General features: G+C 45.8%; 1 protein-coding gene across 22 annotated transcripts in view; it reads right to left on the reverse strand.

Moving 5' to 3' along the window:
- LOC310964519 (mitogen-activated protein kinase kinase kinase kinase 4-like) overlaps nucleotides 1-26,846 on the reverse strand; it is a 32,083-nt gene that overhangs the window by 3,067 nt on the left and 2,170 nt on the right. Inside the window, exons 3-31 of one of the 22 annotated variants that reach the window (XM_083937686.1) lie at nucleotides 18,371-18,427; nucleotides 14,496-14,621; nucleotides 14,212-14,322; nucleotides 13,955-14,045; nucleotides 13,744-13,874; nucleotides 13,607-13,661; nucleotides 13,438-13,516; nucleotides 12,430-12,605; nucleotides 12,248-12,320; nucleotides 11,939-12,149; nucleotides 11,646-11,807; nucleotides 11,363-11,449; nucleotides 10,358-10,831; nucleotides 8,763-8,912; nucleotides 7,732-8,019; nucleotides 7,160-7,260; nucleotides 6,663-6,802; nucleotides 6,367-6,461; nucleotides 5,198-5,376; nucleotides 4,931-5,039; nucleotides 4,254-4,559; nucleotides 3,033-3,150; nucleotides 2,540-2,710; nucleotides 1,472-1,615; nucleotides 1,146-1,280; nucleotides 932-1,032; nucleotides 695-844; nucleotides 445-604; nucleotides 160-299 (exon numbers count right to left, since the gene is read on the reverse strand). In XM_083937686.1, coding sequence (XP_083793812.1) covers nucleotides 160-299; nucleotides 445-604; nucleotides 695-844; nucleotides 932-1,032; nucleotides 1,146-1,280; nucleotides 1,472-1,615; nucleotides 2,540-2,710; nucleotides 3,033-3,150; nucleotides 4,254-4,559; nucleotides 4,931-5,039; nucleotides 5,198-5,376; nucleotides 6,367-6,461; nucleotides 6,663-6,802; nucleotides 7,160-7,260; nucleotides 7,732-8,019; nucleotides 8,763-8,912; nucleotides 10,358-10,831; nucleotides 11,363-11,449; nucleotides 11,646-11,807; nucleotides 11,939-12,149; nucleotides 12,248-12,320; nucleotides 12,430-12,605; nucleotides 13,438-13,516; nucleotides 13,607-13,661; nucleotides 13,744-13,874; nucleotides 13,955-14,045; nucleotides 14,212-14,322; nucleotides 14,496-14,621; nucleotides 18,371-18,427 — 4,320 coding nt within the window. Of the gene's footprint in view, nucleotides 1-159; nucleotides 300-444; nucleotides 845-931; nucleotides 1,033-1,145; nucleotides 1,281-1,471; nucleotides 1,616-2,539; nucleotides 2,711-3,032; nucleotides 3,151-4,253; nucleotides 4,560-4,930; nucleotides 5,061-5,197; nucleotides 5,377-6,366; nucleotides 6,462-6,662; nucleotides 6,803-7,159; nucleotides 7,261-7,731; nucleotides 8,020-8,762; nucleotides 8,913-10,357; nucleotides 10,832-11,362; nucleotides 11,450-11,645; nucleotides 11,808-11,938; nucleotides 12,150-12,247; nucleotides 12,321-12,429; nucleotides 12,606-13,437; nucleotides 13,517-13,606; nucleotides 13,662-13,743; nucleotides 13,875-13,954; nucleotides 14,046-14,211; nucleotides 14,323-14,495; nucleotides 14,622-18,370; nucleotides 18,428-26,846 lie in introns of all 22 variants that reach the window. The other 21 variants (XM_083937685.1, XM_083937676.1, XM_083937680.1 and 18 more) reach the window with 21 other exon arrangements.

Consider the following 26,846-nt stretch of genomic DNA (forward strand, 5'->3'; position numbering starts at 1 on the left):
TATCACAAAAGGCATCTTTGAGTTCTACAACTTCTTACCATGCTTGTGTTGTTCCCATGGAGGTGCACACACTTTATGTATCAGTGGAAATGAACCCACGGTGAGTTCAAATGTGACAAGAGCAAAAAGCGTTTCAGGGAGGGAGTTTTGTGTTCTCACCTTGTCGTTCCTCTCACAAAGGAACTTGAGTCTCTGAGCTCTCTTGTGCATGAAGACGCCGTCCAGGTGGCCCGTCTCCACTGAGCGGATCTCTATGGCCTTCTCACCCCAGCCCATGATCTGGTTTGACCTAATGTAGGCTGCTCCCACACAGAGGGGGAGAACAGAAGGGGGTTACAAGAGGCGCAGGCACTCATTAGACTGTTTAAATGTAAAGAGCCATCACTGTTTCCCCGAGGTGAAGAACAGATGATCGTCGAGATAGACTTCCACGGCCCCACTTACCCACTGAAGTTGGCATTTCTCCCCACTGCAACACCACGTCCTTGGTGATGCGCCCGTAGGTGTTGACGTAGACGCCCTCGTCCTCGTAACACACCAGCAGCTCGATCCCGTCAGTGTTGGGCAAGATGATGATGGCGTGGCACTGGATGTGGGTCTGGATCTGAAGGGAGAAAGAGGAAGGAAGAGTTAAGAGAGTAAAGAGAATAAAGAGTGGAGTAGAAAACACGCTGTGGTCAGACTTGGCGCTTACATGTGTGGGCAGGTAGATGTCGTAGACGGCACCGGAGTCCACGTCCACGGCGTGGAAGCCTGAACAGGAGCCATAGATGACCTTTAACCTCTGACCTTCCTCCACCGTCAGGTCAACCAGCAGAGGCTTGTGCACCAGATCTCCAAAAGACTGAAGACGACCATGAAGAAATAAGTTAGTCAGGCCAACTTTTATCTTTGAGGGGTGTAATTATAGCTGCAGAAAGACCAAGCTAACCTTAAAGGCCATGAATTTATGGTAGGGTTTGGGGGCCCAGGCGTACACCTCCACAGCGTTCTTCAGGGCCAGCACCAAGAACTTAATCCTCTCATATTTCACTGCAATGAAAAGCGAGTCATTTGTGAGTGAAAGCTCATCAACAAATCTTTGGTCACCCTCTCTTTGTGCAAATGATTCGGTTCAGGTGTCTTTGACAGAAGAGGAAACCTACCGACTTTGTAGTGGACGCATCCCTCCAGGTCGCCCACGTTCACCCAACCCTGCTTCTTCTCCACCTCGGGGTCGTTGTGCAAAATCTTGTTCCTCAGCCACGACAGGTAATACACTCGCAGCTTGTTCTTTTTACCTGCAGGAGGTGGAGTTTGATAGAGAGGAATAATTAGGGTGTTCATAAATTATACACTGCGATGGCAACAATTAGTTTTCTCAGATGAATCAGGCCGTGGGATTATAAAAGACGCATCTAAGAAGAGTTCTACTTCTATACTATTGTAAAAAAAACACTATTTGTGTTTGAGACAGCACATGCAAATGTACCTGATATGGTGACCAGGACATTGAGTCCCTCCAGGACGTCCATCTGCTGGATGCGTCGCCTATTGATCAGAGGGTAGACCTTCCCCTGACCGCTTCGGTCCAGCAGCATCAGGCCGCTCTCCGTTCCCACCAGCAGGTTCACTCCTGGAAGAGTCACACGCAAAACCACAAATGAAACACCCATAGTTGAAAAAATATATAAAAATGATGAACCTAAAAAAAAACATTCTACAAGTATTTGTAAAAGCGTATAAAGGTGAACCTTATAAGAGGATAGTTTCAGAATTATACACAAGTCTTCAAACTCCAGAGATTATATTACAATCAGACAGAACAGTGGAGATGTTGTGGAAGCAAAGCGGCGAATCACTCTCATATATTCTGCTGTTGCCCTGTTTTGACCCTATTTTGGTTGCGCGTACATCAAATTCAAGAGACTGCGTTTTCAACAACAATAACTTCTTGTTTCAATGTGTTATATTTGGCTGATCTAAAGAAACTGGAGTGGAGGAACAAAGATAAATATTTGCTGAGAACATTACTGGTGCTTGTAAGAAATCAATAACGAAGAAATGGCACCTGGTGTAGAGCAGTAGAGCAACTTTATAATGGAAAGAATTACCTTTAATCCAAGAACACAAACTATTGAAAACTGGCAAGAATGGATAACATACGTCTCTACCATCAGACCGGACTTCAGGTAATCTCAGATTGGACCATCACAATACTTTTATGCATTTACTTTTCTCTTTACCCTTTTCTTTTTCCCCCTCACTTTCACGACTGGAGGTGTTTACCAGTCCCCTTACGTACGCTTTTACTCTTCCCCCGATGTTTTGTGCACTTGTCTATGTTGATTGTGCAAAATCAAAAACCAATAAAAAGTATATGACGAAAAAAAAGAAACACCCATAGTTATAATTATAGTTTGATGCATACCAGAGTAATTACATTTAACAAGCCCCCGCCCTACTGAGGTGTTTCTGAGAGAGACCATGATTCCCTAACCCACACACACACACACACACACACACAGACACACACACATGCACGCACACGCACACTTACCCCAAAGTGCAGCACACAGGATCTCAGAGTTGAACCTCTTCTTGTACTTGCGAATCTCCGGCGTGTCGCTCGGCGGGCGCGTGTTGACCGGGTTAACGTTGACCACCGAGCCTTTACGGGACGGGTCGGACCTCAACGGGTCTGCAAGCCGTCCGTCCGGCCCAAAGGCTGCTGTCGGGGGCACGCAGAGGTCAGACTGGATGCTACCATGTAATTAAATTATTAATAAACAACCTGGTGCCTGGTTTGAACGCACGCACACGTGTTTATCTTTACCCATACCTTCAGTCTAACATCACTATTGTACTTGTTTTGAATATACGGGACTGCACTAAAAATGTACTGTACAAAGTAGGACTTGACTTCCAACACAATTTCTTTATCAGTGCTGGAAAAAATGTTGGGGGAGAAGCTATTGCTGATAAAAACTCCCACAAGAGGAACTGAAGCAGTGTGATAAACACGGCACTCACTCAGTTAGTTGCTGACCTACCCATGTTGTTGAGGGAGCTGCCGCTGGATGGAGAGATCTGGAGAAGACGAGGGTCGATGAAGGGAGTGAAGGAAGAGGAAGACTTGTGTTTGGACATGGAGTTGCTTTCTGACTGGGACTGAGAGAGATTTAAAGGCATTCAGAAAACGTTTAACTCAACCTGCATAGAAAGCAATGGGATTTCATCATTAAAGTTATCAGTTTTGAACATATGAGTTACAGTTTTACTTATAGAGGATAGATAGATATCAATTAAACAACATTTTTTAAACACAAACAGGAAATATATATTTGCCACTGCAAGTTCATAACGAATCAAATGGAAAACGGTGACGTGCAGCTATGTTAGTTTTCTCGAAGCAGGACAGAAAAGAGGAAAAACAACATGTGCGACAAGAGGAAATGTGTTGAGGGAAATGAGAAATGATCCACACGCCCGCTGCTGTGAAGTGGTAGAGGAAAAAGCTGCTCCTAATAAAAGCACAGAGGAGGATCGGAATTCCACCACCAGAGATGAGTGTTGTCGCAATGCGTGTCACACCACAAAAGCGCCGGTTATCCATAATAATAAACATTAAAATTACATTTCTTCTCTGTAAGTACGTCATGTGTGCTTGCTGTTTATTCCATATTTATAAATGCAAATGCCCATTTCACCCCTACCATCACACCAGGCATGCCATCAACTAACACCGCTACGACTACTCAAAGTGGTTATAACGCAGTGCGCTGCTAAGAGATGCTCGTTCACCCCGAGAAGCTCCAGTTTAGTTATCTCTCAGTGCCGTGACCATGCTCTACCACCAGGAGGCGCCCGTGTTAGCAGAGGAGCAGTGTAATGCAGATCAGAGGTGTCAGCCAAGTCAGAGGGGGGCAGAGGAGAGCCAGAGTGAAGCCGGGAGGACACAGAGGGGGCAGAGAGGCTCCGACCAACAATCGAGGACTGAACTGTGCGTGTGTGCAGGCTTGGAGATGGAGGAGCATTTGCAAATAATTTATTTTGCCTAGCTTGACGTCCGGGGAGAGGATAGCCATAAACAAACTTCTCTACTTCCTTATGTCTTGAAGCAGTAAATCCTCTCATCATTTTGGACACAAAGATAGAACAAACAAGTGCAGCTGCTATCGGAGCCAGATGTGCTTACTGCATGTCTAAGCCTGCGCCACTCTGCAACAGTCCAGTCCTCAGTTGTTTGTCCCGCTGACGTGAGGGTGACATACCTCTATGGCAGTGAGCTTGTCCAGGGGGTTCTGAGGGGACATGGCAGGACTGGCATAGCTAGATGACGAGGGGAAGGAGGAGGAGGAGGAGGAAGAGGAGGAGGAGGATGGGATGGTTGTGGAAGAGGAAGGGGAGTGATGGCTCTGCTGGATAAGGTCTGGTAGGTGGTGAATGCGGCCGGCAAAGCCATTTTTCTCTGCGGTCCCGTGACCGGGGGGTTGCGACTGGCCTTGGGCGTGACCAGGGCCAGCCGAGGGAGAGGAGGAGGATGAGAGATTGACCAACCGCTTTATTTCGGCTGTGTTCTGGAAGCAAGAACAGGCAAACTTGGGCTCGAGCAAGCAGGAGGAGAGGAGATGTACGTTTGCCTGTTACTCTGCTGCTTCCTATAATGATTCACTCCCATTCTCTCTCCTCTACACAACAAGACAGCCTTTACATTTCTCTTTGTATCTGAAATCTCACCTATTAAATTACCCATCTGTACATGTGAAATGTGAAGCAGCAGGTTTATAATGACTAAATTCATAAAAAGGAAGAAATGGTGGAGAATGAATGGATAAACACTGGACAAAGAAAAGGGAACATGACATTTCTAACAAGCAGAATGTGCCTTTAACTTCATCCTGATGTTAAACTAAGAAGTGGGTAATCTCATTAAGTCTCTTCCTCTTACCTGTCTGATGACCAGCGTGCCATCCTTGGAGGGCGTTATTGCTTGGTCGCTCTCCGAGTCCTCAACCAGCATCGTCTTAGCCGACTCCGTCTCCCCGTTACTCATCCTCCTGCGGAAGCCATGGGAATATCTGATGTCCGTAACCAGACCAGTGTTATCAGTCATGCAGAGAAGCCATGCAACACTTGAGACGTGACTCAATCGTTATTTTTGCAAAGCCAAACGACAGACAATGTGACACATCATCAGCATCAGAGCTCTACCTACCCAGCCCTAGAGTCCTCAGCTCCTGACGTGGACTCCTCTCCCACCTCCTGGTCCACCTCCTCGTCGTCTTCCTCGTCGGTGGTGCCCGAGTCCTCGCTCGAGGAGGAATAGTCTGTGACCTTGTGCGGAGGCCTCACGTCGTCTACAGCGCGGAGCTCCTTGGCCAGAGCTGTCAGATCCTAAATGAGACGGTACGGAAGTTTTAGAAAAGACTCTTTTTTTTTTAACAAAACTCAGATTGTCCAGAATGATGCCTTATCAGTTTCTACATTTGTGAACCGACCGAATCAAAGTTAAAAAAATCCATAACAGCTTTCTAGACAATCTGAAATATGGAAGTCATCCCTCCTCGCTTTTTCTGTTTAGCTTACATTAAGCTACAGCCTCAGATCTCTGAGTACATGTATTAAAGCTTTTGCCATCTTGGGTGTTTTTGCGTTCTCTCTAACGGAAGACCTGTCCTTGAGTCAGCATGTTTCAAATAGAGGCTACAGAAAAATAGACCTATAGACCTGGGCTAAGATCCCAGTTTGTCGACTCTAATGTCCATGTCTTGTCCCTTGCAGACTCTTAATAATGCCGCCTGTTAAGGTCAGTGATGAGGAAGAAAGGGAGGAGGGACACTTCCTCACACATTCTGCACACAGCAAAAGTGCCACAGTTTATCCAACAACAAAGTCAGGTGAGTTTAGGAGCAATAACCGCAAGAACAAGGAAACAGGAGAGGTGTTTTTGCATTCACATGTGGGTGCATTCAAATCCAGGCTCAGGAAGCTGCCGAAGAAGATTAACCCTTCAAGTGCAGACGACAAGCAATAAAGGGAGTAAGAAGAGTGCAGGCACGAGGAAAAGACGCCGACAGAAGGCGATCAAATAACAGGCAGAAAGGAAAGAGCTACGAATTATTGCATTAACCCTCACAAAGGACGGTTATTTTATCAAAAACTGGTATCATATAATGCAGGGATATGGGCAAGCATAGCACACGTGTGATTATCTCATTTAACAGGCTTACCGCTTCACCCTAAGAGGTTCCCATTGGATTCATGAGAGGTTGCACCAGGTGGTTGAATAATTAGAGTAGTAGAAAATGGAGAAAAACACAAAACAGTTTTCACCTATTCACCATCAGATAAGTTCAACCGGCTCTTTAGGAACAGTGGACTTACAGCAGGTCGAGTAGGCCTGGCAAGGTTCTTTTCATCTTGTTTTTTGGGGACATTTTCAGGCCGCTGGAGAGGCGATCCTTCAGATTTGGAGGAAGCTTTGAGGGGAACAAAAGGAGGCAGAGTAAGTGAGGGGAAACAGAGTTGGGCGAGGAGAGTTGGCTCTCAAATGACCTTGGATAAAAACAGGAGAAAACGTAGTGGAGCGTGAGCGGTTAGCGTGGCAGAGTGATGATGTTATTTTATAAAATGATAATAGGCAGTTAGTAGAGTTACTGAAATGTAGCGGAGTACAGTACCAGGGGACTCACAGCGTGGCCTGAAGCGGTCTCCAGGACTGGCCTGGGAGCTGGAGTTGGACGAGCCGGAGGAGCTGCCGCTGCCTGGCCGGGGCTGCAGCTTCTCCACTCGGTCCCACAGCGGCCGCTGCTCCACATTACTGTCACAGAGAACAACGGCACATTAATAACAAGCAAATGGTGATCACGTTATACTGATTTTAAGCATTTGCAGCAGAAAAAGTCCTCTAGTTCTTTTGTTGTGCTTTGGATTAGACGGCTGACATCCTGCACGTCCAAACCAAACTCCCTTGGTAAGGCTCGCATATTTATTAAAAAAGGTACCAACTGATAAGTATGCCTTAAAAATGTACAATAACTAGTTTCCCTTCATGTTTACAGAGATTATTAATTTCCCTGTAATGTAATTTTCCAGCTTGAAACAGTTTAAAAGGGTCATCTACCTCACATCTCTGAAAAGTACATATACCAAATGAAAATGCTGTCTCTTTGCTCACCCGCCAGCGCTCCTCGGTCCGCCCTGGTTACCGGGCTGTGATGGCAGAGGGGACTCTCGGCGCGACAGTACCGGAGACCTGGATGTTGTCCTTACTGGCACCTGGAGAAAACAGATTCAAAGGTCTTCACTCAGCAGCAAGTACGGGCATAGGCATTTCTTTTTTTAGCTATAGACATTGAGAAAAACATTGTGAATTACTGTTGAGCTTTAATTGAAAGAGTTTAATGTATAAAAAGACAGAAACCAGAGAAGAGCAACATTACATCCACTATAAATGGATAAACCCAATATGGCATGGGAAGTGATGCATCAATGGTAAAATACAAAAGCGCCCCTTAAACCACAACAACTGAGTCGCCTGTAGGCTTTGAAATGCAAAGTTTCCACGTTTAATTAGAACACCATTCATAGTCGTGTTTCAGTGTTGATGTAAAATGGGACTGAACACATCAAGGCAAACACAAACAGACGGCATGACAAGTGAAGTGGTATGAAGAGAAGTGAATGAGGGAAGGGAGAGTCAAGGGCAGGAAAGGGATGGGGGATAGGGGGCCCTCGTCAGCTCCTTACCTTGGGAGGTACTTCCTCGCTGCTGGCCTGGTGTTCGGCCCTAGTATGGACCTGAGGGTGGTGGAGGGGAGGTTGGGGCTGGGGGTCAGTGCGTGCGGGCGATGGGTGGTGGTGGTGGTGATGGTGGGGGTCCTGGGAACGCAGGTGGAGTTGTGCAAAGCTAGAGGTCACGCCACCGGGCTCGCTGAAGGACTGGGAACGAGAGACCATGGGCGGAGGAGGAGGAGGAGGAGGAGAGGGGGCGGCGCTGTTGCTGCTTTTTAGAGCAGCCAGGTGGGACCACTGGACCTTTTAGGGAGTGAGGGAGGGGGGAGGGGAAGGAGAAGGAGGAGGAGGAGGAGGAGGAGGAGGAGGAAGAGGAGGAGGAGGAGGAGGAAGAGGAGTAGGAGGAGGAGGAGGTGGAACAAGCAGACAACACAGTGAGACATGAGGGAAGATGTGTGTGGCTCATCACATACATGTGCTCAGGTATATACACATGCATACAGCAGACAGAGCACACAACAAAGTGATGATGCGAGTCATTGTTTGATGCCTAAAGGAATAGCTCAACATTTTGGGAAATATGTTTGTTTATTTAGAGAAGATCGTCATCTATCATGACGGTAAATATGAAGCCAAACCCACAACTTGTTGTTTTTTCACCTGAAGTTAAACAAAGGCTATAATGTGTTAATTAATGAGCTTTAGAGGTGCTTTTATACAGATATTGTTACCTTCAGACAAAGCCAGGCTAGCTGTCCTTATGCTAAGCTAACCTGCTGCTAGTGGTAGCTTAATATTTAGCGTATAGACGTGTGATAGCAAATAAGTACATTTCCTAAAAATGAGGAACTATTCCTGACTTTTGCTTTTATTCCAGGAGATTGTTATAAGGAGAAGATTGCTTTCTATCCCCCAGAAGGAAAATATGAATCTTCATCATCCTTCTGCCCCTAAAAATGACCAGGCTGTTGCTTCGCACAACCCCATCAGTGAGGGAGGAAGAGAGCGACAGGAGGAAGAGGAGAAGGCAAGGGAGGAGGGGTTACCTGAGGCTCCATGGGCCGGTGCATGGCGGAGGCCTCGGAAGAGCCGCCGTTGGAGAACGGTTCAGAGGAGCGGGGAGGAAGAGGGGGCTGCTTGGTAGGAGGGGCAATCTGAGGGGAGCCCTGAATGTTCTTACGGTAGCGCTCGTCGGCCTGGGATGAGGGAATCGTACAGGACAAAGATGGAATGAGGATCAGGGGACACATCTCAGTGATTGACATGAATAAAAATCAAGGAGAAGGGAACCACTTCACAGATTTTCTTCTCTTTTTAAAAAGGGTTCCCATCTCCCTGTTTTTTCAGTGTTACTGTCCCTTAGGAGTTATTTGTCATACTCAGAAACCTTCACATCATCTGGTGACAGTGATGTTAAACATGCTTGAAGCCCATTCCAGGCAGCCGTACAGACACAGGTATATGCGCAAAGACAGAAGTGGAGAAACTCTTCCACACATCCTTGAAGTTACATTTGTGTGATAAACGGTGGGAAAGATCATTGTTAATGACACGGAACAGCTCTGTTGACGATGGGAGACACCGCGTGGGTGTCCTGCATGTTAGTCTGGGCCTCAGCCATCCACATGCAACGGCCCGATCCACACACATCGAGAGTCAAAGACAGCCACATTGAAGAATTTCACAGGTCGGCCATCCAAGACCAAGAGACATCCCTAACACTTGTGGACCTGGATTGTTGTGAGGAGAAAAACCTCCAAGAGGAAAAAGGCGTACTACGACTCAAATGACATGAAAAATGATTAGAAATTTAAAAAGAAAGCCTAAAAGTTGCTCATGTAAGCAAAAAATGAATCATCTTTATCTCCATGGGGCAAGGATAAAAAGAAATTATTTAAAAATTATGTTTATGGAAGTAAAAGGGGAATCTTTGAGGATAGAGACTATACAAATATGGAAACTTTTAATCTATTTATATATTTTTTATTCATCAAATTATGGTATTATCATATATCTTTAATTATTTAACCTTTTTTTTCTATTTTCCCTCGCCCCGTTACTAAATTTCTAAATAATGTATCTCTACTACAGTGTTGGGACCGTATTATAAAGTAACTTTTGTTTTTTCTTTACTGAGAAATAACCACTGTAAGGGATCACAGTTTGACAAATAACAAGTATTTAACAAACAAACCATTCTACCACTCCTCTGTTTCTAGCCTGCTTCTAGTGAAAATGAAGATATTTCAGACATCCTGATGGCTTTAGTAGTCAAGGAGACGAGCAACAGTGCAAAGTGAGAGCGAGTGCCAAGAGAGAGTGGAGGAGAACAGCTCTGTTTTATTCAGGACATAAAAAGGCCGCTTGCTGGTGGCTGCGAGCCTGTGGTTTTCTATTCTCCAGCGCCCCCCCAACTTCATTCAAAGGGTTTGGCTGAGAAGGGCCTCCGTTGTAACAAATTAGTTAGCGCTTTGGAACGGCAAATGTCAAATTTAATGCAACTCTTTTGGCTGAAGAAAACCATTATTTGCCGCTCGCACCACTTCTAGTATCATGGTCACTGAGGCTGTGTGAAGACAAGCAAGAAGCAGCTGGAAAGAGCAGGGGGAGCGGGGTAGGCAGAGCCGAGGAGGAGATTCACCTCTCTGATAGGCTGAGGAGGACGACTGACAGGCTCCGCGGGCCTATCGGGCTCCACACTTTCTGCCTGGGGAGGTTCAGAGTCAGCAGGGGTTTCAGTCTGAGGGGGGCTGGGGGAGTTTGAGAGTTGGCTCGGACAGGTCTCATTAGAGTCAGTCTTCTCTGGCACCGCTGCCTGGGATTTAGCGCTGTCTGAGGGGATTGTCTGAAGTGCTCTGGAGGAATCATGAGAGCCTCTTGCTACAGAAACAGCACCGTCAAAGACCTGAGCTTGAGGGGTTGTGGCGAGGACTCTGTCGGGGGGTAAGGTGGAGGTCTGTGGAGGTTTGCTTTGGTCTGAGGGGACTTTGGTCTTGTCGCCAGGTGGCTGTTTGGATTCGTGCTGCAGCGACAGCAGGTAGGCCTGCTCCTGCTGCAGGCGCTTATGGAGTCGCTCGGCCTTGCGCTGCTCCTCAAGCTCCCGCCACTTGAACTCCTGTTGCAGAGTGTGGGGTTCATTCAAGGGGGTGAGAAGAGACGCGACAGTTGGCAGCCGGGGTCGGCCTGACAAACCATCTTTTAAATCCTTTCCTTAAACCACATCTATAGAGACACACTTTGGCAGAATTTTCTCCAGCGTTTGCCTGTTTTACACTCCAAACATACAGTTTTAATCCTTATTGGGACAACACATGCAGACTGAATGAAACAGAATCCAATCCAGTAAATCCATAATAAATTTAACCAATAAAATATTAAAATCACAAAATAGTTTGAAGTTCCAGGCATTCAGCATCTTGACTTGAATGTATTGACAAAACATGATACACCACAGGAACACACCATCTTAATAATTCAATCAAGCCAATTAACAACGCACCTGAAATCAGTATCAAAGACAAATTCAGGGGTGAAGTGCAGTGGTTAACTGAACTTGGATGCACAATTTCCTGTAATCTACACTATGATTAAGGCTTGTTTTAATAAAGCTCTAACAGGCAGCATGTGGTGTAAGTGTGTGACTGACCAGCAGCATGGCCTGCTCACGGAGCAGCTGCTCCTGCAGCATCTCCAGGTGTCTCTGCTCCTCCTCCAGCTGACGTCTGATGTACTCCTGTCATCAAAGCAAGGCAAAGCAGCCAACGCAGTTAGGACAATGTCCATCTACGTCATCTCCATTTCAGATTTTGATTTGGCAATACTAATTGTTGTTGTTTTCGTCGGACAGACCTCCACTCCATCTCTGATTTAGTGTTCCAGAGCCTGTGGCCAGTCCTCACTTTCATGCAGAAAAACATTTTTAAGCTGACCTGTTCACGATCATTCCTTCTCTTCTCGTCCTCAGCCCGCCGGCGTTCCTCCTCTTCTTTACGTCTACGATCCATCTCTTCAATGCGCCTCTTGTCCTCTTGCTCACGGCGACGCTGCTCGCGCTCCTGTTGCCTCCTCATCTCCCGTTCACGTCGCTGTTGCTGTGGGGGCAGAGGACAAAGAAACGTCTAAATTTCGCAACAAAAACATGTTTTTTCCGCAATGAGATCTGTCTCATCTCTTGAGAGCTCCATGGCAGAAAAAATGTCTGAGAAGAAAGAAAAAATCCTACCTCCTCCAACCGCCTCCTCTGCTCCTTCTGTTGCTCAATGCGTTTCTGCCTCTCGGCCAGTAGTTGGCGCTTGTACTCCTCCTGCTCCCGCATCTGCTGTTCCTGGAGGAGCTGCTGGCGACGGAGAGCCTCCGATCGCTCCTTGTTCTCCTGCTGCAGGCGGATGAAGTCGCGGCGCAGCGTTGACTCACCTGGCACGTTGACAATGGAGCTGGATGATGGGAGGATAGATAGATGAGAAAACAGGTTTAATTGTAATTCCCTCCATTAAGTAGGTTTTTCAGAAGCAATGTAACCAATAGAGCATACCTGGGCTCTCCCTCCTGCTCTGGAGGATCCTCTTCCTCTTCCTCGCTGCCACTGTACTCATACTCTGTCTCATCTGTACAAGAAAAAATTAACAAGATAGAACCACACTGTCACGTTTCGGCGACCATAAAACAAAAAAGAAGCAGAAGTTGGCGAGTGAAGGTAAAGAGAGACAGACGCACCCTTCTCTCCCCTCTTCTTCTTGGTACGGTCGATGTGGTCTTTGAGCTGAATGCGGACTTGCCTCTCGTTGGGCTGGTCTCGGATGAAGGGGTGCTTCAGCAGCTGCTCCGTCGGGGGCCGCTGCGTGTAGTTCTTCACCAGACAGCCCTCGATGAAACTGAAAAACTTTTTGGACCTGTGGGGGATTGGGGAGGAAGAGCATCGGAGAAGAGTCAACAAGGGGAAACAAAGCATGAAAGGGAGGGCGACATATGACAAGAGACAGCGGGTGCCAGACAAATACTTCAGCCATGAAAGCACAGAGCACAAGCAAGGATCCTAAGTAAAACGGACATTTCTGCAAACAAGCTCTGATTACAAATTACCCAACACTTCTACCAACCTCTCCCCCCCTTCATGAGCCTCTGGTTTCTCTGTGTAAACTGAGGTTTATAGGTGTGGACAGGCAGAATTGAGCCTTTCATCACATATATACCATGAAACCTCTGAAATATGGGTTGCAGTACAATGAAATTATCATCACTGTTGCACCTGCTCCCAATCAAACGACTCAAAAAGTAAACAATCTAACAGCAGAATCTATTATTTAATGCAAAATAGGCTCCATAACAACGTCGCAGCCTAGCTATACTTCAACTTCTAACTTCTGTTAAAAATAGGAACTAAGTCATCTTCGCTTCAGTGCCAGCTAGAAAAAAAAAAAGTGAGGTTGTTTTCTGCAGTGCGTCCAGAGCAGCGCTGCAGTGCGTGCCAGGAGAGGCTGAGTCTGCCAGAGCAGGTGTACCACAGATGTTCAACTCAGCAGCAAAGCACAGACGAAAGAGGCCTCTGTAGCTGCCTGGTCTGAGGCCAGAGATAAAAATCAAAATGCACAAGAGCACACATAAAAGAGGCCAAGTAGGAAATAAACATAAAATATATTATGTGTTGAGATGTATTAGGGTGAAATGAGGATTGGACAAGGATAGAAATGCACAAAGAACACATCATTTCTGGGAGGTACTCACCATTTTTTAGACTTGAGACGGGGAGGAGGGTTTCTTGGAATGAGGAAGAGCGCACGCATTGGGTGCATGTCACAAAGTGCTGGAAGGAGACACAAACAAGTCATCAGTAAGTTCAAGAGACTGAACCAACACGCAAACACTAATATTAATAAAAACGAATGGTACTCACGTGGCGCTCCTTCAGCCATTTCGATAGCCGTGATACCACAAGACCAGAGATCACTCTGCAAGAAATGATGACACTCATTACTTAAATAAATTGTGTTTTACATAGTTTTGAGCGCTTGAAGCTTTTGTGGATCTTACTCTGTAATCGTATGTGGCGTCTGGGTTCTCATCACAAGCAATGACCTCGGGGGCCATCCAATAAGGGGTCCCGATGAAGGTGTTTCTCCTCCCCACTGTCCGGTCCAGCTGAGCACTCACGCCAAAGTCGACTGGAGAGAGTAATTAGAGTGAGCACACGCGCGACACTCATCCGAGAGAAACGTTAGAAAACACACGTGTTGTCACTCACCGAGTTTGACTTCAGCGTTCTCAGTCAACAGGACGTTCTGGCCTTTGATGTCACGGTGGATGACGTGGTGGGCGTGTAGGTGGGCCAGACCCTGAGGAGGAGAGAGAGACACATGACATTAGAGGAGAGATGCATGACATGAGAGGAGAGGAGAGGAGAGCAGAGGAGAATGAGAGGAGAGGAGAAGAGAGTAGAGGAGAGGAGAGGAGAGGAGAGGAGAGGCGAGGAGAGGAGAGGCGAGGAGGGGAGAAGCTCACCCTAAGGATCTCTCTGGAGATGTATGCGATCCAGTCTTCCTTCAGCTGGTTCCCCTTGGTGTTCTTCACCAGGTCTGTGATCGAACCAGCTCCGCAGAACTCCATCACCAACTGAGAAATAGGCATGAATCATGGGAAAATAAGTCCACAGTATAACAAAAGACTTGGGGTTCATAGAGCTTAAGAAAACTGGAAAGTTGGTGGAAGACATAATCACAGGAGCAGCTACATATTTCCATGCTTCTTACTCAACTTTAATATCTTGAATGGATTTGAGGACTTACCCAAAGCTGGTCATCGTGTCCCGGGGGGCTCTTCTTGATGAAAGCACCGTAATAGGTGGCTATGTTTCGGTGGTGGGAATACTTCTTCAGCATATTGATCTCCAGTTTAATTTCCTCCTCTTCATCCTGGACACCCAAACAAACACACACACGTTACAGAGGTATGAACAGACAAGGGGGTGTTTGTCCTTTCATGAGGATATACAACAATCACAGCCTTTAATCATCATTTAGCCTTGAGTGACATTTCATTTCAGCTCCAAATCAATTCACTTCCATACTCGTGGGGTCACAGCAAGTGTCAGGCTATGTGGCAACGCCCTGCTGTGGCCGGGCCTTATTCATCTTTCGTCTGCTATATAACAATGCAGTAGGAGCCGTCCGTCTACTGGCAATGATTCCTTTGTTTAGGGATTAATGATGCATGAGTGAGTCTCATTGTGAGTTGATGTGTACAGTAGCCATTATCGGTAATCCCTTGTAAAGAAAAAAGCTAAATTTACATTAGATCGATGGCAAATCCCCTACAGATATCCATTAGTATCAGGCACATTATCCTGCATAGAGCTGTTTTGAGCTGGGAAGAAAGCGAAGAATCCTGCTTTTATCATTTAACTGCAAAAACACAGTGAATATACATAATAATGGGTGTAGATCATTTGGTGGAAATAGCAGCAGGACATGGATGCTGTAAAAAAAAGACATGATAATGACATAAAAGCCCTGTAGATACAGAACGCAATAGGGAGACCAGTGAGTTTAAGAAACGCTAAATCAACTGCCAGATGTAGCTATAAAGCAGTGTTTATAGTCTCCAATGGAAACGGTCTTTTTAACAGAATCAGACCTGCTCAGTATCTTAATAAAAAGGTCACAACTAGCTGCAGTGCTAACTCCCTGCTTGCACCCAATAGCAACTTGACAATGATTAACAGTGACACACTAATTGAACACATGCAGGGGTCCGCCCGCGAGTGCTTTGCTTTATGGTTACATGGCCTCTCCTATAGAAAGTACAGTGGGAGGAGGGGGACAGAAGAGCAGAGGTGGGGGGTGGTTGTACGGCATTATCACTGCAGACCACAGTGTGTGCCTCTTGGTGATTTTTATTTCAATCATCACCGGGCTGCACAGCGCCAAAATGTGGTGAAACGTAGCGAAAGGTGACGCTTGCACACAACAGATAGCAAAATGGCAGTTGGCTGTCTATGCAGGCGGCCATACTGCTGCTGCATGACTCGTTTGAGTTGACGTAAGGCTTTCTGTTGTGCGCACTGCCACCCCCCACCCCCCTCCACCCCCCGCCCCTCCGGACCCTCCCTCTCCCATCTACCCCCCTCTCTGCTGTGCAGCTGTTGGATTATCACACTCCCGACTGTGAAAGCCTCGCTGCCACAAGTCACACGGTGAGAGGAAGACTGACACAATCATATGGAGGAGTGGAGGTTTGAAATGTCAGAGGATATAAGGGGAAACAATGTCTCCATGTGCACACAACAGATATTATTAATCTGTAGTACTAGCTCATGCATAATATTCATGCATTATGCTTGAGACTACATAATACAAGGTAAAAATACTATATAAAATATTATTCCTCTGTAAGTGCTGGACTGTTGAAGTCAGTTTTGATGATGATGATGATCTAAAACAGAGAAAAGGGGGAAATCTTCATATTTGAGGAGCTGAAAACAGCATTTTCCGCCATTTTTGCACGAAAGATTACGAAACGATTAATCGATTATCAAAATAGTGATGATTATTTTTGTGTTGATCGACCGATTGATTAGTCACCTTATTGCTGCAGCTCTTATTACAAGTTTAAACAGACCGGATGTTTGCAGTTACAGCAAGCTTCTATTAAAACTGTTAAATTCATCACCAGTTATTTCATAATCAAATTCATGGATTTGAGTCATTTTTTTAAAGAGAGACTCTCCACAATTTCTCTCAGATTCCAGCTTCGTAAAAGGTGAATATTTTCTGGTTTCCTTCCTAATCTAGGACAGTTAACTGAATTTATATGAGTTGTGGACAAAACAAGACATTAAAGGACGTCACCTTGGGCTTTGGGAGACACTTGCAGCCCTTTTTGTAATACGCCAAAAGAGTTTAAATGCTGGGCTAAATCTGCCCAAATCGTCCAGTCGACTCTAAACAGGAATGATTGGAAATGCTTCTAAGTAAATAAAGCCTAAGTAGAAAAAGGCATCCATTTTTAGCTGTGAGGCTGTATGACGGCACAGAAGAGGAGTGGAGGAGAGTCTGGATTTGAGAATGTGGGTCAGAGTGACCCTGGGCAGGCCAGCGCGTCTGTGGATGAGCTCTACAGCTGGACAGAGGAGAGAGCGCAGCACGGCCTCATGAAAACCTCCCACAGTGACGACGATCAGGTGACAGAGAGTGTAAAAGTGTGTGATTAATATAAAGTTAAGTCCAAATCCTTGTTGAGCTGACCACACACAGATGTTTTAGCACTATATACCAACTTTAGATATTAATTATTAATTACCTGTACGAAAATATAATCTATATATCCATGTAGGGCTGCGTGATATGAACAAAAATCGGGTCATTTCATATCTCGATGAGGACATATGTCACGATATGACATGTTTTCTGGTAATTCAAGAACTTAAAACATCATCCAAATGATGTAAATATTGCCGTAACGTAGTGTGATCACTGTTTTTCTGACACGGAGATAGAAAAAAATATAGAAACTTACCTATGATAGACATTTTTATATTGGTTTGATGATATATTGCCATTACCATGAGGTTTAGGGTCGTAACTTACAATTATTTTATCCCAGAGAGAGGTCTACCAGTAAGTACGCTTTATCAGGTTAATGGTGGAGACAGGACTAATCATTTAATCTCCTGCAGGTAATAAAAATATGGGTTATGATAGCTGTCTAGGATATTCACTGCTGCACGAGCTAATGCTAACGGCACAATATCAACTGCAGCACTCACAGATGATCAGAGCACCTGGTAAAACCGGTTTTGCTTCTGTGGGCAAAAACTGTTTTACATGACAAATGATTTTGTGTCTATAAGTTTCTACATGTCCAGAAGGCGTCCTGTTATATAGAACAGGAAACCATTGGGCAATAGTCTGTGTACCTGGTTACACATGTTAACCAATCGGGCAAGTGTGTCACTCGTGACTCATCGTGATGTAGGCTTATGTGAGGAGTGGCAGCAGGCAAGTCGGGACTGTCTGCTGCTGCGTCAGTAGCCGGTTACAGTGCCAGTGTATGTGGCGCTCGATAGTGGTAAATGTGCCTGTATTAGGGCAGTGATGCGTGGGGGGGAAATTTAGCTGATGACTTTGCTCCCTCGGAGAGGATGAGGATTGAACGCCGCAAGTGCACCTCAAGCACCAGAATTTATCAGTAAAGCATGTAATTGGTATCATTGCACCAGTATTCCTCCATCATTATCGTTATTATTATTATGGCCGTGTGGGTGGGGGTGGGGGGGTGGTTGGCCCTGCTGGCCTCCTCTGAAAACCTCCTGCTTTGTGTTTCTGCGTATGTGGTTGTGTGCGTTCTCTCATCTGCGGACAGGACCTCCCACAGCTGAGGGCAGCCTGCTGGCCACTAAATGACGCACTTCACTCAATAAGCATCCTGTTGCCTCTACCCCTCCCCTGCTGTTTATTATCAGGGGGGGAAAGACTCATTACAGAGCGTGGCATTTTCTCTTCTGTAACCTCAAAAACATTTAGACGTCAGATCCGATGGAATGTCCGCTGATTTAAATATTAACCAGACAATGAGAGAACTTTGTTATTCATTTTCTATCAAGCTGTGAAATAGTTCATGTGGAAGCGGAACATAAAATGTGAAACGTATTGTTTAGCCTTACCTCTGTGACGTCCATGACTTTGATGGCAGCCAGCTGTCCAGTCTTGACATGTCGCCCCTGTGAAGAGACAAAACGAGGTGAGCATCCACAGTCCACTTGGCAAACTCACTGTACTCCTATTAACAGTCAACTGGGTGATGATCAATGGACTGAGGAAGGTGTGACTGACAGCGACACACAACGTAAACTGTAAACCCAACACAAACTGACACATTTCTATAGAGCTGAAGCGATTTGATCACTCAGCAGCGGGGTGCCGCCATAATATACTGCCAGAGGCATGTGACGGGGTCAAAGGTCATCTGGATGTCAGTTCCTAATAACAGATTACTCACTTTTCTGTAAAAATGCCAGACATTTGGTGGTTTCACCTTCTAATATGTGATCTGTTTTCTCTCACACTAAACTCATTATCGTTGGACTGTAATCAATCAACTGTTCCCATCAAAGATTACCATCTCAAGCCCTGGTGTATCCCACGTTATAAGAAAACATACTATATACAGCACATGCCACGGATGAGTATATTATTCCCAAGCTATATAGCCCTAACATTCCCAGACTCCTCTGCTCTCCCAACACTCTACTGCCACTCCTTACATAAACAAAGGACCGAAATAGAGGCCTCTCCACAACCCCTCCCTCCCGCCCCCGAGCCCCGGACAGGAGATAAAACATGGGACGTTTTCTGGAGCTGGCCCAATCGAGTATGGGTATTCCCCTTCTGACTCTGCGGGACAACACTGCAGTGTCTCTGCAGCAACTGTATCAGGGACACACATCGATACACTGTGCAGACGTTGTGTTACAGAAGGCCACACGTAAATGCTCGTTCAGACACCACCACCATCTTAGCCGGTGCATTCCATAGTCAATTGAAACTGTATGGATTATGACAATAAAAGCTATGCAGGCTTAGGGGCCCTCTCTTTTCACTGGACAGGAGAGGGGGATGAGAGGGACACTTTACAATGCCTTTAATCCTCTCCACTTTGATCCCAGGGGTCGCCACTATAAAAACAACAGTGAAGCTGACACACTGGCTGTCAGATGAACTAGCTGCTGGCGCTGATGCGGCTCTGCTTCGCCGTGTTCACTGGTCACAGGTGTAAGCGGGAGAAGCTCGGGCTGCATCCATACTACTGAGTTTTCCATTCTAAAACTGTGTTTCAAAAAGAAAGCGAGCTCCGTCCACCAGCGTTTAATCTCCGTCCATACAGACTGTACACAAAGACGGATGATGTGTCCACTTCCTCCCACTGTGAAGCCAAAATATCCCAGATATGGGCGCTGCCAATTTTGGAGTCAGAGTCCGCATAGCATGGATTGAGCAACGGTCCCGTCCACACACCGCCCGGACCAATCACAGCTGTCAATCGAGCAATACAGTTGCGCGGAGAGATCTCTTTCCCAGTGGTTAAAAAGACTTAAGTACTGCATGAATCACCTTTTTTGTTTGTCCCTACGAAGCCCAAACAGAGAGTCAACACTGACTCACTGCTCCACTTTAATCTTTTCTCTTATGACAGGAATCGATGTCATTTAAAGCCCTCTAGCTCACACCCAACGCCAGGTGTAAACACTGCACCTGCAGAGGTTAAATGGCGTCCATATCAGATGACTGCTTTTCCCTTTCTCCGGCTTAAAAATGAGCGGAGAGAAAAGAGGTTGGGAATTAAAAAGAGTAAGACGCCGACTGTGCATCTGCACCCCTTCAACCCTGCTCTATTAGCACGAACGCTCACTCTTTTGAGACAATGCTTGCTTTTATCCAAGGATAAAGTCACAGAGAGGCCATCCAGATATACGTGTGATACAGCTCACTCAACAATAGCATCGGATAACCTTCTTTTCGGCTCTTATAAGGGTCGACAATGCTTAGATAAAGTTATGTAAACCAGACAGTCAAAATGTCTGTTTACGGCTGATTTAAAGATTAATGATTTATATGCGGTTTGGAATCGATACCGGAGGTGAGGATATGAATGTGTCATGATTATTCCCTGAAGACTTTATAAACCCAAGCACTTCTCAGCCTGTGGGTGGAGATGGGGTCATCTAGGCCACAAGGTTATCGCATCTTGATACTATAAAACAACTGGGTTGCACAATGTTAGCACGTGAGTAATGAGACAAGGGCCGGATTTCACACGCGTTTCTTGACATGGTTAATCACCGCATCTCATTGTCCTTATAATAAGGAAAACTCTGGGGTTGACACTAAGCTGCACAAGTTATTGCAAATTATGTGAATCAGAGCAAATTAAATCAAGGCAATGTTCACGGAAAGTTAGTTTTGGAGAAAGGATGCTGCCAAGCCTGCTCAACAAATCTTACACGTCTACTATTAACTAGGTTGTTCTAAGAGGGACTGGAGGACAACAAAGATGGAGCGCACCAAACCAAACATCAGATTCAGCATTTTTATCATCCATATAACTAGAAATTATGTAGGTTAAAAGTCAAAGGTCAGAAAAGGCAGACAAATGCCCATCACATCATCTTTAAATTGCTCGTTTTGGCTAAAAAGAGAAAGAAAAGCAGCCGCTCTGAACGTGTGAGGGACTGACGTTTGGCATTTCTATCATGAATTTAAAATAGCTTCTTATTGACATTATCGTCTTATCTTTCATTCATTTGTTCTTTGCAGACACATTAAAGATATTCCCCCAGGCACTGAAACCATGCTCTAGACCTGCGCTTCAGCATGGACCTGGCACTCCTTTTCTTTGGTAGGGATGGGCAGATTTCTACAGTACACTACTATTAACTTATTACACATATAGTTGACCACGTCTAGTCCTCAGAGCCATGAATGACGCCCTTCTCAATCACTTTATTTAACAGCACATAGAGCGTTGATTTGCAGCATTCAATAACTGCCTTAAGAAGAGAGACGCAGCATCTGACTTCCTGAATTTGTCGTATAAATACATACTTTACAAGGCTGGAACTAATGCTTATGTCCCTTTAGATTAATCTGTCGAGTATTTTTTACAATTATTTGAGCAATAGCTTAGTCTAAAATTTTCTGTTAGTGGACTCAGCGATAATCAGCTGATGGTTTGAGCTCTACTCCTGCGGTCGGGCCCCTGTTACAAGCATGGGTTGATCACAGGGGGGCTGCGGCTAGGCCCTAAAGGGCCCCTTGAAGCAGCCAGCAAGGCGTGGCTGTGGAGGGGTTATCTGAGGCACTGAGCTATCACTCAGCCCTCCCTGGCCTCCATCTCCACTCCTCCATCGCAGCCCCTCTTAACCATGGCCAGATGTGCTGTTGGCCTCTCTCCAGCTCTGCACTAAAACCACTGACTGACTAACTGCCTTAAGAGCCAGAGACAAGTTAAAATCTACCCTAAAACTAAACACGCCATTCCGTTAACAGCGCTGTGGAGAGGAGATCTCGCTCGACGCTAGAAACTTGATAAGCGAGGCTCTAACCGGCTGCTCTATCAACCTGAGTGCTGTCATGAGGGCTTTGTAGAGTTTGAACTCTCCCATTAAATGACTTCATTCTTGCCAGTGAAAGAAAACACACAAGTGTTGTCACAATGTCTGCAATAGTTGAGTGTATATAAATGAAAAACAGTGAAGATTACAGTAAGTAAACCAGTGATTTGTGTTTTACGGTGGACTTTCACTCAGCAGAAGTGAGCAGTAATGCTCAGCAGTGTCGTTAGTGGTCGGCGTGGACAAAGGAGGAGTAATGTTTCCCATACACTTTTCCTCTGCATCCGTACTGACCGTCCCTCCCTACGACATTCACATTAATGTGAGATCAATCACACTTGGCAACTATTTCAAAACACTGTCTGGCTTTCTAACCAGGTCAACCTACTTTTTTTTCCCCCACCGGCATACTGCCATTGCACAACAGAGAGCTGAAATTGAGCGACATGCTTTCTAACTGGCCATGTAGGTGCAAAACAAACCGGGTTTCATATTATTAGTTCACACAGCACGGGAGGGAGAGAGCTGCTGGGCGCCGTGGTTTGGTTCTTCAAAAGGTCACCGGTGAGAGTGTGCGTGCGTATGTCGCGGGGGTGTCAGCTGATAGAGCTGAGGTAATGAGGGATAGACGACCTCCCGCCGCAGGGGCATGTGAAGATCTAAGGTGACATTCGAACTGGCAGTATGAGTAGGTGGGTGGACAGAAGGTGATAAACAGACAGGTCACAACCTCCATCTACCTTTCACGCTCCTGCCGTCCACAACACGCGAACGAAATGACCAACCAGCAGTAAGAGGCAGCAGTAGCAGCACATGACATCCAGGGCTGTGCCTTGCCCCTGCCTCTCTCTCTCTCTGGGCTCTTCCACTTTAATACTGCTGCTGCATACCAGCACACTGACCCAATTCTCACACACAAACACGCACACACACACACAGCCAGCATCGGCCCTGCTGCCTCCACTTCAGCACTCCCCAGAGAAGTGAGGATGGAAGTGGCAAAGACAAAGAGAGAGGCTGATGCGAAGAAGGAAAGATAGAAAGTGAGTGGAGAGATGAGCAGACACACACAAGGAAAAGTGTATAAGAGTCTCAAACAGGAGGCCAGCTGGTGTGACGGTCCATCTATCGATCACAGTGCAGTAGTCGGCTGCTGACAAGGATCAAAGATGCATGTTCGCGCTTTGGTTCAGGAACAGGAATTAAAATATTTCACCTGAGGGGTGTAAAAGTAAAAATCAGCCAGGGGGGAAATGATCACTGTAATTAAGGTTTGTCTACTTCACCCTTCAAGTTTGCAGGTTTTTAAGGCAGGGAGAGTTGCAAGTAGGATTTTCACTGTGAGAAAACCTCCTTAGCCCTGGTATGATGTCATTAAAATAACATAAAAACTAGGGGATGAGCTGTTGTTTCGGAAACGTTTTTTACCAGCATGTGGTAGGAATGAGAGCAAGTTGAGTGGCTGTTAAAAAGAAAAGGAATTCACTCTTGAGAAAATCCCATCCCTGACTTAGACTGAGAAAATGAGAAAGCCCCCCCCCGTCCCAGCATATTAAAACAAGAAGTGTCTTACGGAAACGTGGTCTTGAAGAGAAAGGAGCTGTCAAGTGAAGGCGCTGGAGAAAGACAGGCAAGAGACTGTCTCGTCTGCCAGCGCCTTTGTGTCTCATCTCAACATCACTCGGATAATGAGGTTTCCCAATGAGCTTTACACAGACAGTGGCATGGACACACACACACACACACAGACGGACAAACACAGTTTTGTTCAGCCAGCGTGGCCAGTCAGGGGACGTTGTGGGTCTTGTGACACCCATTAGGGAGAGGGTCACTGTGTGGGGAGATGGGGGGACAAAAGAGATGCACATTGTGTCGGTTCGAGAGGATGCAGAGTGGAGGAGTGTGTTTCTGCTTCAACTTGAGCTTGAAATGTTTCACACACACGCCTTTCAGCTATTTAGAAAGAGCACAAACAAATGCAGTTGCTAGCCTGCGTGCTAATGCGGTGTGTGGACCATAGAAAAAGAGTGCGAGGGTGACACAACGTGGGACCCGGGCTCCTGTTGCAGCATGGGTGACACATTCAACACCCCCTGATTCTGACCTGAAAGCTACTCAGCCAATCAGTACCCGGGCTCACAGGACCTTTACCCATGAGCTCTATACAAGTCATTCATGAGGCAAGCCTGGCAATGGCATCTCTAATCCACTGCTCTGAAACTAACAAGTCATTAGTGTTATATTCATTAAAATAGGTTGTCTGACACTTCCTGATTTATGATAGAAATAAAAACACTCCCTGTCTGTTGGAAAGTGTCCAAATATAGGATTTAATGTGACTGTCAAGTGTGATCATAAAGTTTATTGGTTAACTAGAAAACACCCTCCAAATAAAAACTACCTTTGAGAGATCCTTTCCAAAAACGTTTGTTATGTCTGCTTTAAATATTCATAGTGTTTACAATAGTGGCTCGTTAGCACTGTTTTAATAATCCAGTATCTGTCAGGCTCTGGAAACAGCCTTGCTCTGTCTCTTGGGGGTCCATGAGGACGGCGAGCTGATCGGCCTGCACGGCATCACTGATTCTGAAGTGCGACCTGGAGCATCTTTCAAGATTCCAGCAACAAGCCTACTTCATAAAACCCACAGTCTGAACAAACATTCAAAGCACCTCACTGCTTTGATCGCTGATAACCACTGCCCTGAGGTAAGCGCCAGTCTCGCCCAGCACCATATGGCACTGGTAGGCATTTGACAGATTGCACGAGGAGGTCCTCGGCAGCAGCTCCCCGCCTCGTGTGCCCGACAGGCGTAGCTGGCCCCCTGAGGAGGGAGCTTCTTGTCCTGAGGGCAGGGGCGAGGCTGCCCCTAAGGTTGAGGCAGAAAACAAAGGAAGGAGACGAAGGGCCGTGCTGGGAGAGAACACACACATAGTATAAAAGCTGCTCTTGATATAGCTTGCTGGATGAAATGTGTCTTTGCCATACATCCTGTACAGTCTGCTATGCATGCATGTGCACATAAACACATCTTTCCATTTGGTGCTCGGGCCATGGAGAGTGTTCAGCCATATGACTTTTCTGGTGATGATCAGCTACAGCACTATATAAGTCAATTAAACATACATTTGAACCACGAGACAAACACACATGCATGCACATTAAACAAAGGAACTGAAAATATTATATTATTATATTGGTGGCACAGCCCAGGCACACCCCATGGATGCACAGCAGGCATGGAGGCAGGTCAGCAGGGGCTCCGGAGCCTCAGGCCTGACTATATATGGCCATTCTGTAGAGCAGAGGGAATCTTCCCTGCATACCACGCACAATTTGAGGAATTATGTCTTTTTTGATGTTATTATTCCTCTATCTTCTTTTTTTTTTAATTCCTAAATCCAGAGTGAGGCACCTGAGATACTCCACTGAGCCAGCTGGTTCAGTGCCAGCTGATAAAGAGTGAGGGAGAGAGAGAAGCTCTTGTGCAAGAGCAGTGCTCTAACAGCGTGGATATGAATGCTTTATTGTTAAAAAGACTTGAAATAATGAAGTTCTTCCAGTGGATATTATTTGTAGCAAACATGGATGTATCGACATAGATCACCCACTGGATTACAGCACAGCATAATGTGGTTACGACAGCGGCATAGGTCGCAATAAATTCTCTTTGTGGCCGGGTTTTCAGCACAGTACGACTGCGATATTTATGACTTATGATGATAAATACGCAAGTGTGTTCGTTCTTTATATAGATCCGGGCTTACATTCCGATAAGCCAGCTGGCCAAAGCGAAATTAAGTGCTATAAAAAAAAGGGATTTTTAGCCTTAACGTCATTTTCATTTTGTCCGTCAGTCAAATTCTGCTGTGCTGCGTTTTCAGAAGTAATCTGGCGTCTCTCCAGAGGCAACGGCTGCCCTCTTGGCAGAGCATGAAGCGAGAGAGCCTGCAGCACAGCATGGCCACAAGAACCTTGACATGGCATTTTGGGTCTTAGGGAACAGCTTTAATTTTATGGGTAAAGCTGCGAGTGGGGAAACACAGCAGAGGTATAGAAATAGGTTTTGGTGGGATGTGATCCTAGACCAGCCATGATCAGCCATAATCAGGTCTATAGCTGAGGGTTGAAATGTTCCAATACAACTGCGGAAATTAGGAGGAACATGTTTTTCTACAAATCCCTTTTTCTAAATTGTCAAATTTACTAAAGGTCCCATGTTGTAAAAAATAAGATCTCTATATCTTTTGCAGGTTGAGTTGCTGTATAAATATGCTCAAATGCTCTATCCACAGAGAGATGCTGGGAAACTGTGTCTTTAAACGAGCCGTCAGTATTTCTGTACGGCTGTGATGTCACAACTATACTAGGAGGTAGAAAGTGCTGCTACAGAGCTGTTACAGTTATTACCGTTAAGTGAGAACACATCTGACACAGAATCTCAGTTTGCGTGCTGCATGGGTGAAAGAGAAACTCCAGACTATCTCTGAACGTGATTATCCCGACATTGCCCGGGATTCATACGTGGAAACGGCTCCAGAAGACTACAAATCTGACCAGACATACGACGCCAACTTCCGGTGCTTGACGGGCCCGAGAGGCAGGGGAATATATCATCTGTGTGATGTTTTTTAAGCAATGCACCAAGAACTATTCAGAGCATAAGTCAGCAACAAATATTCTCTGTGTTCTCACAGCCAGAATAGAAACACTGCACTTATACATCTGACAGCTGTTGTGAAACCCGACTTTAAATTCAGTATTTATCCAGATGAGACTTCTACTCCCTGTAGTCAGCCTGAAATAAGAAGAAAAATGTCTCAAAAGGAATCAAAAGTCACCACAAATCAAAGTGTAAAGAAGCTGGGTCACATTGTGTGATCTAAAAGGGCCTTCCAATCTGTGACCAAGTGCTTGACAAAGCAGAAAAGGCCTCAGAGCGAGATGAAACTCCACCCCGTTTTCAGTTGGGGGCCTGTTGTGATTATTCAGTCGGTTGGTGTTTGAAACCCTGCAGACAAACTCCTCC

The sequence above is a fragment of the Echiichthys vipera genome, assembly GCF_963691815.1.
Source record: "Echiichthys vipera genome assembly, chromosome: 23".
Classification (NCBI taxonomy): Eukaryota; Metazoa; Chordata; class Actinopteri; order Perciformes; family Trachinidae; genus Echiichthys; species Echiichthys vipera.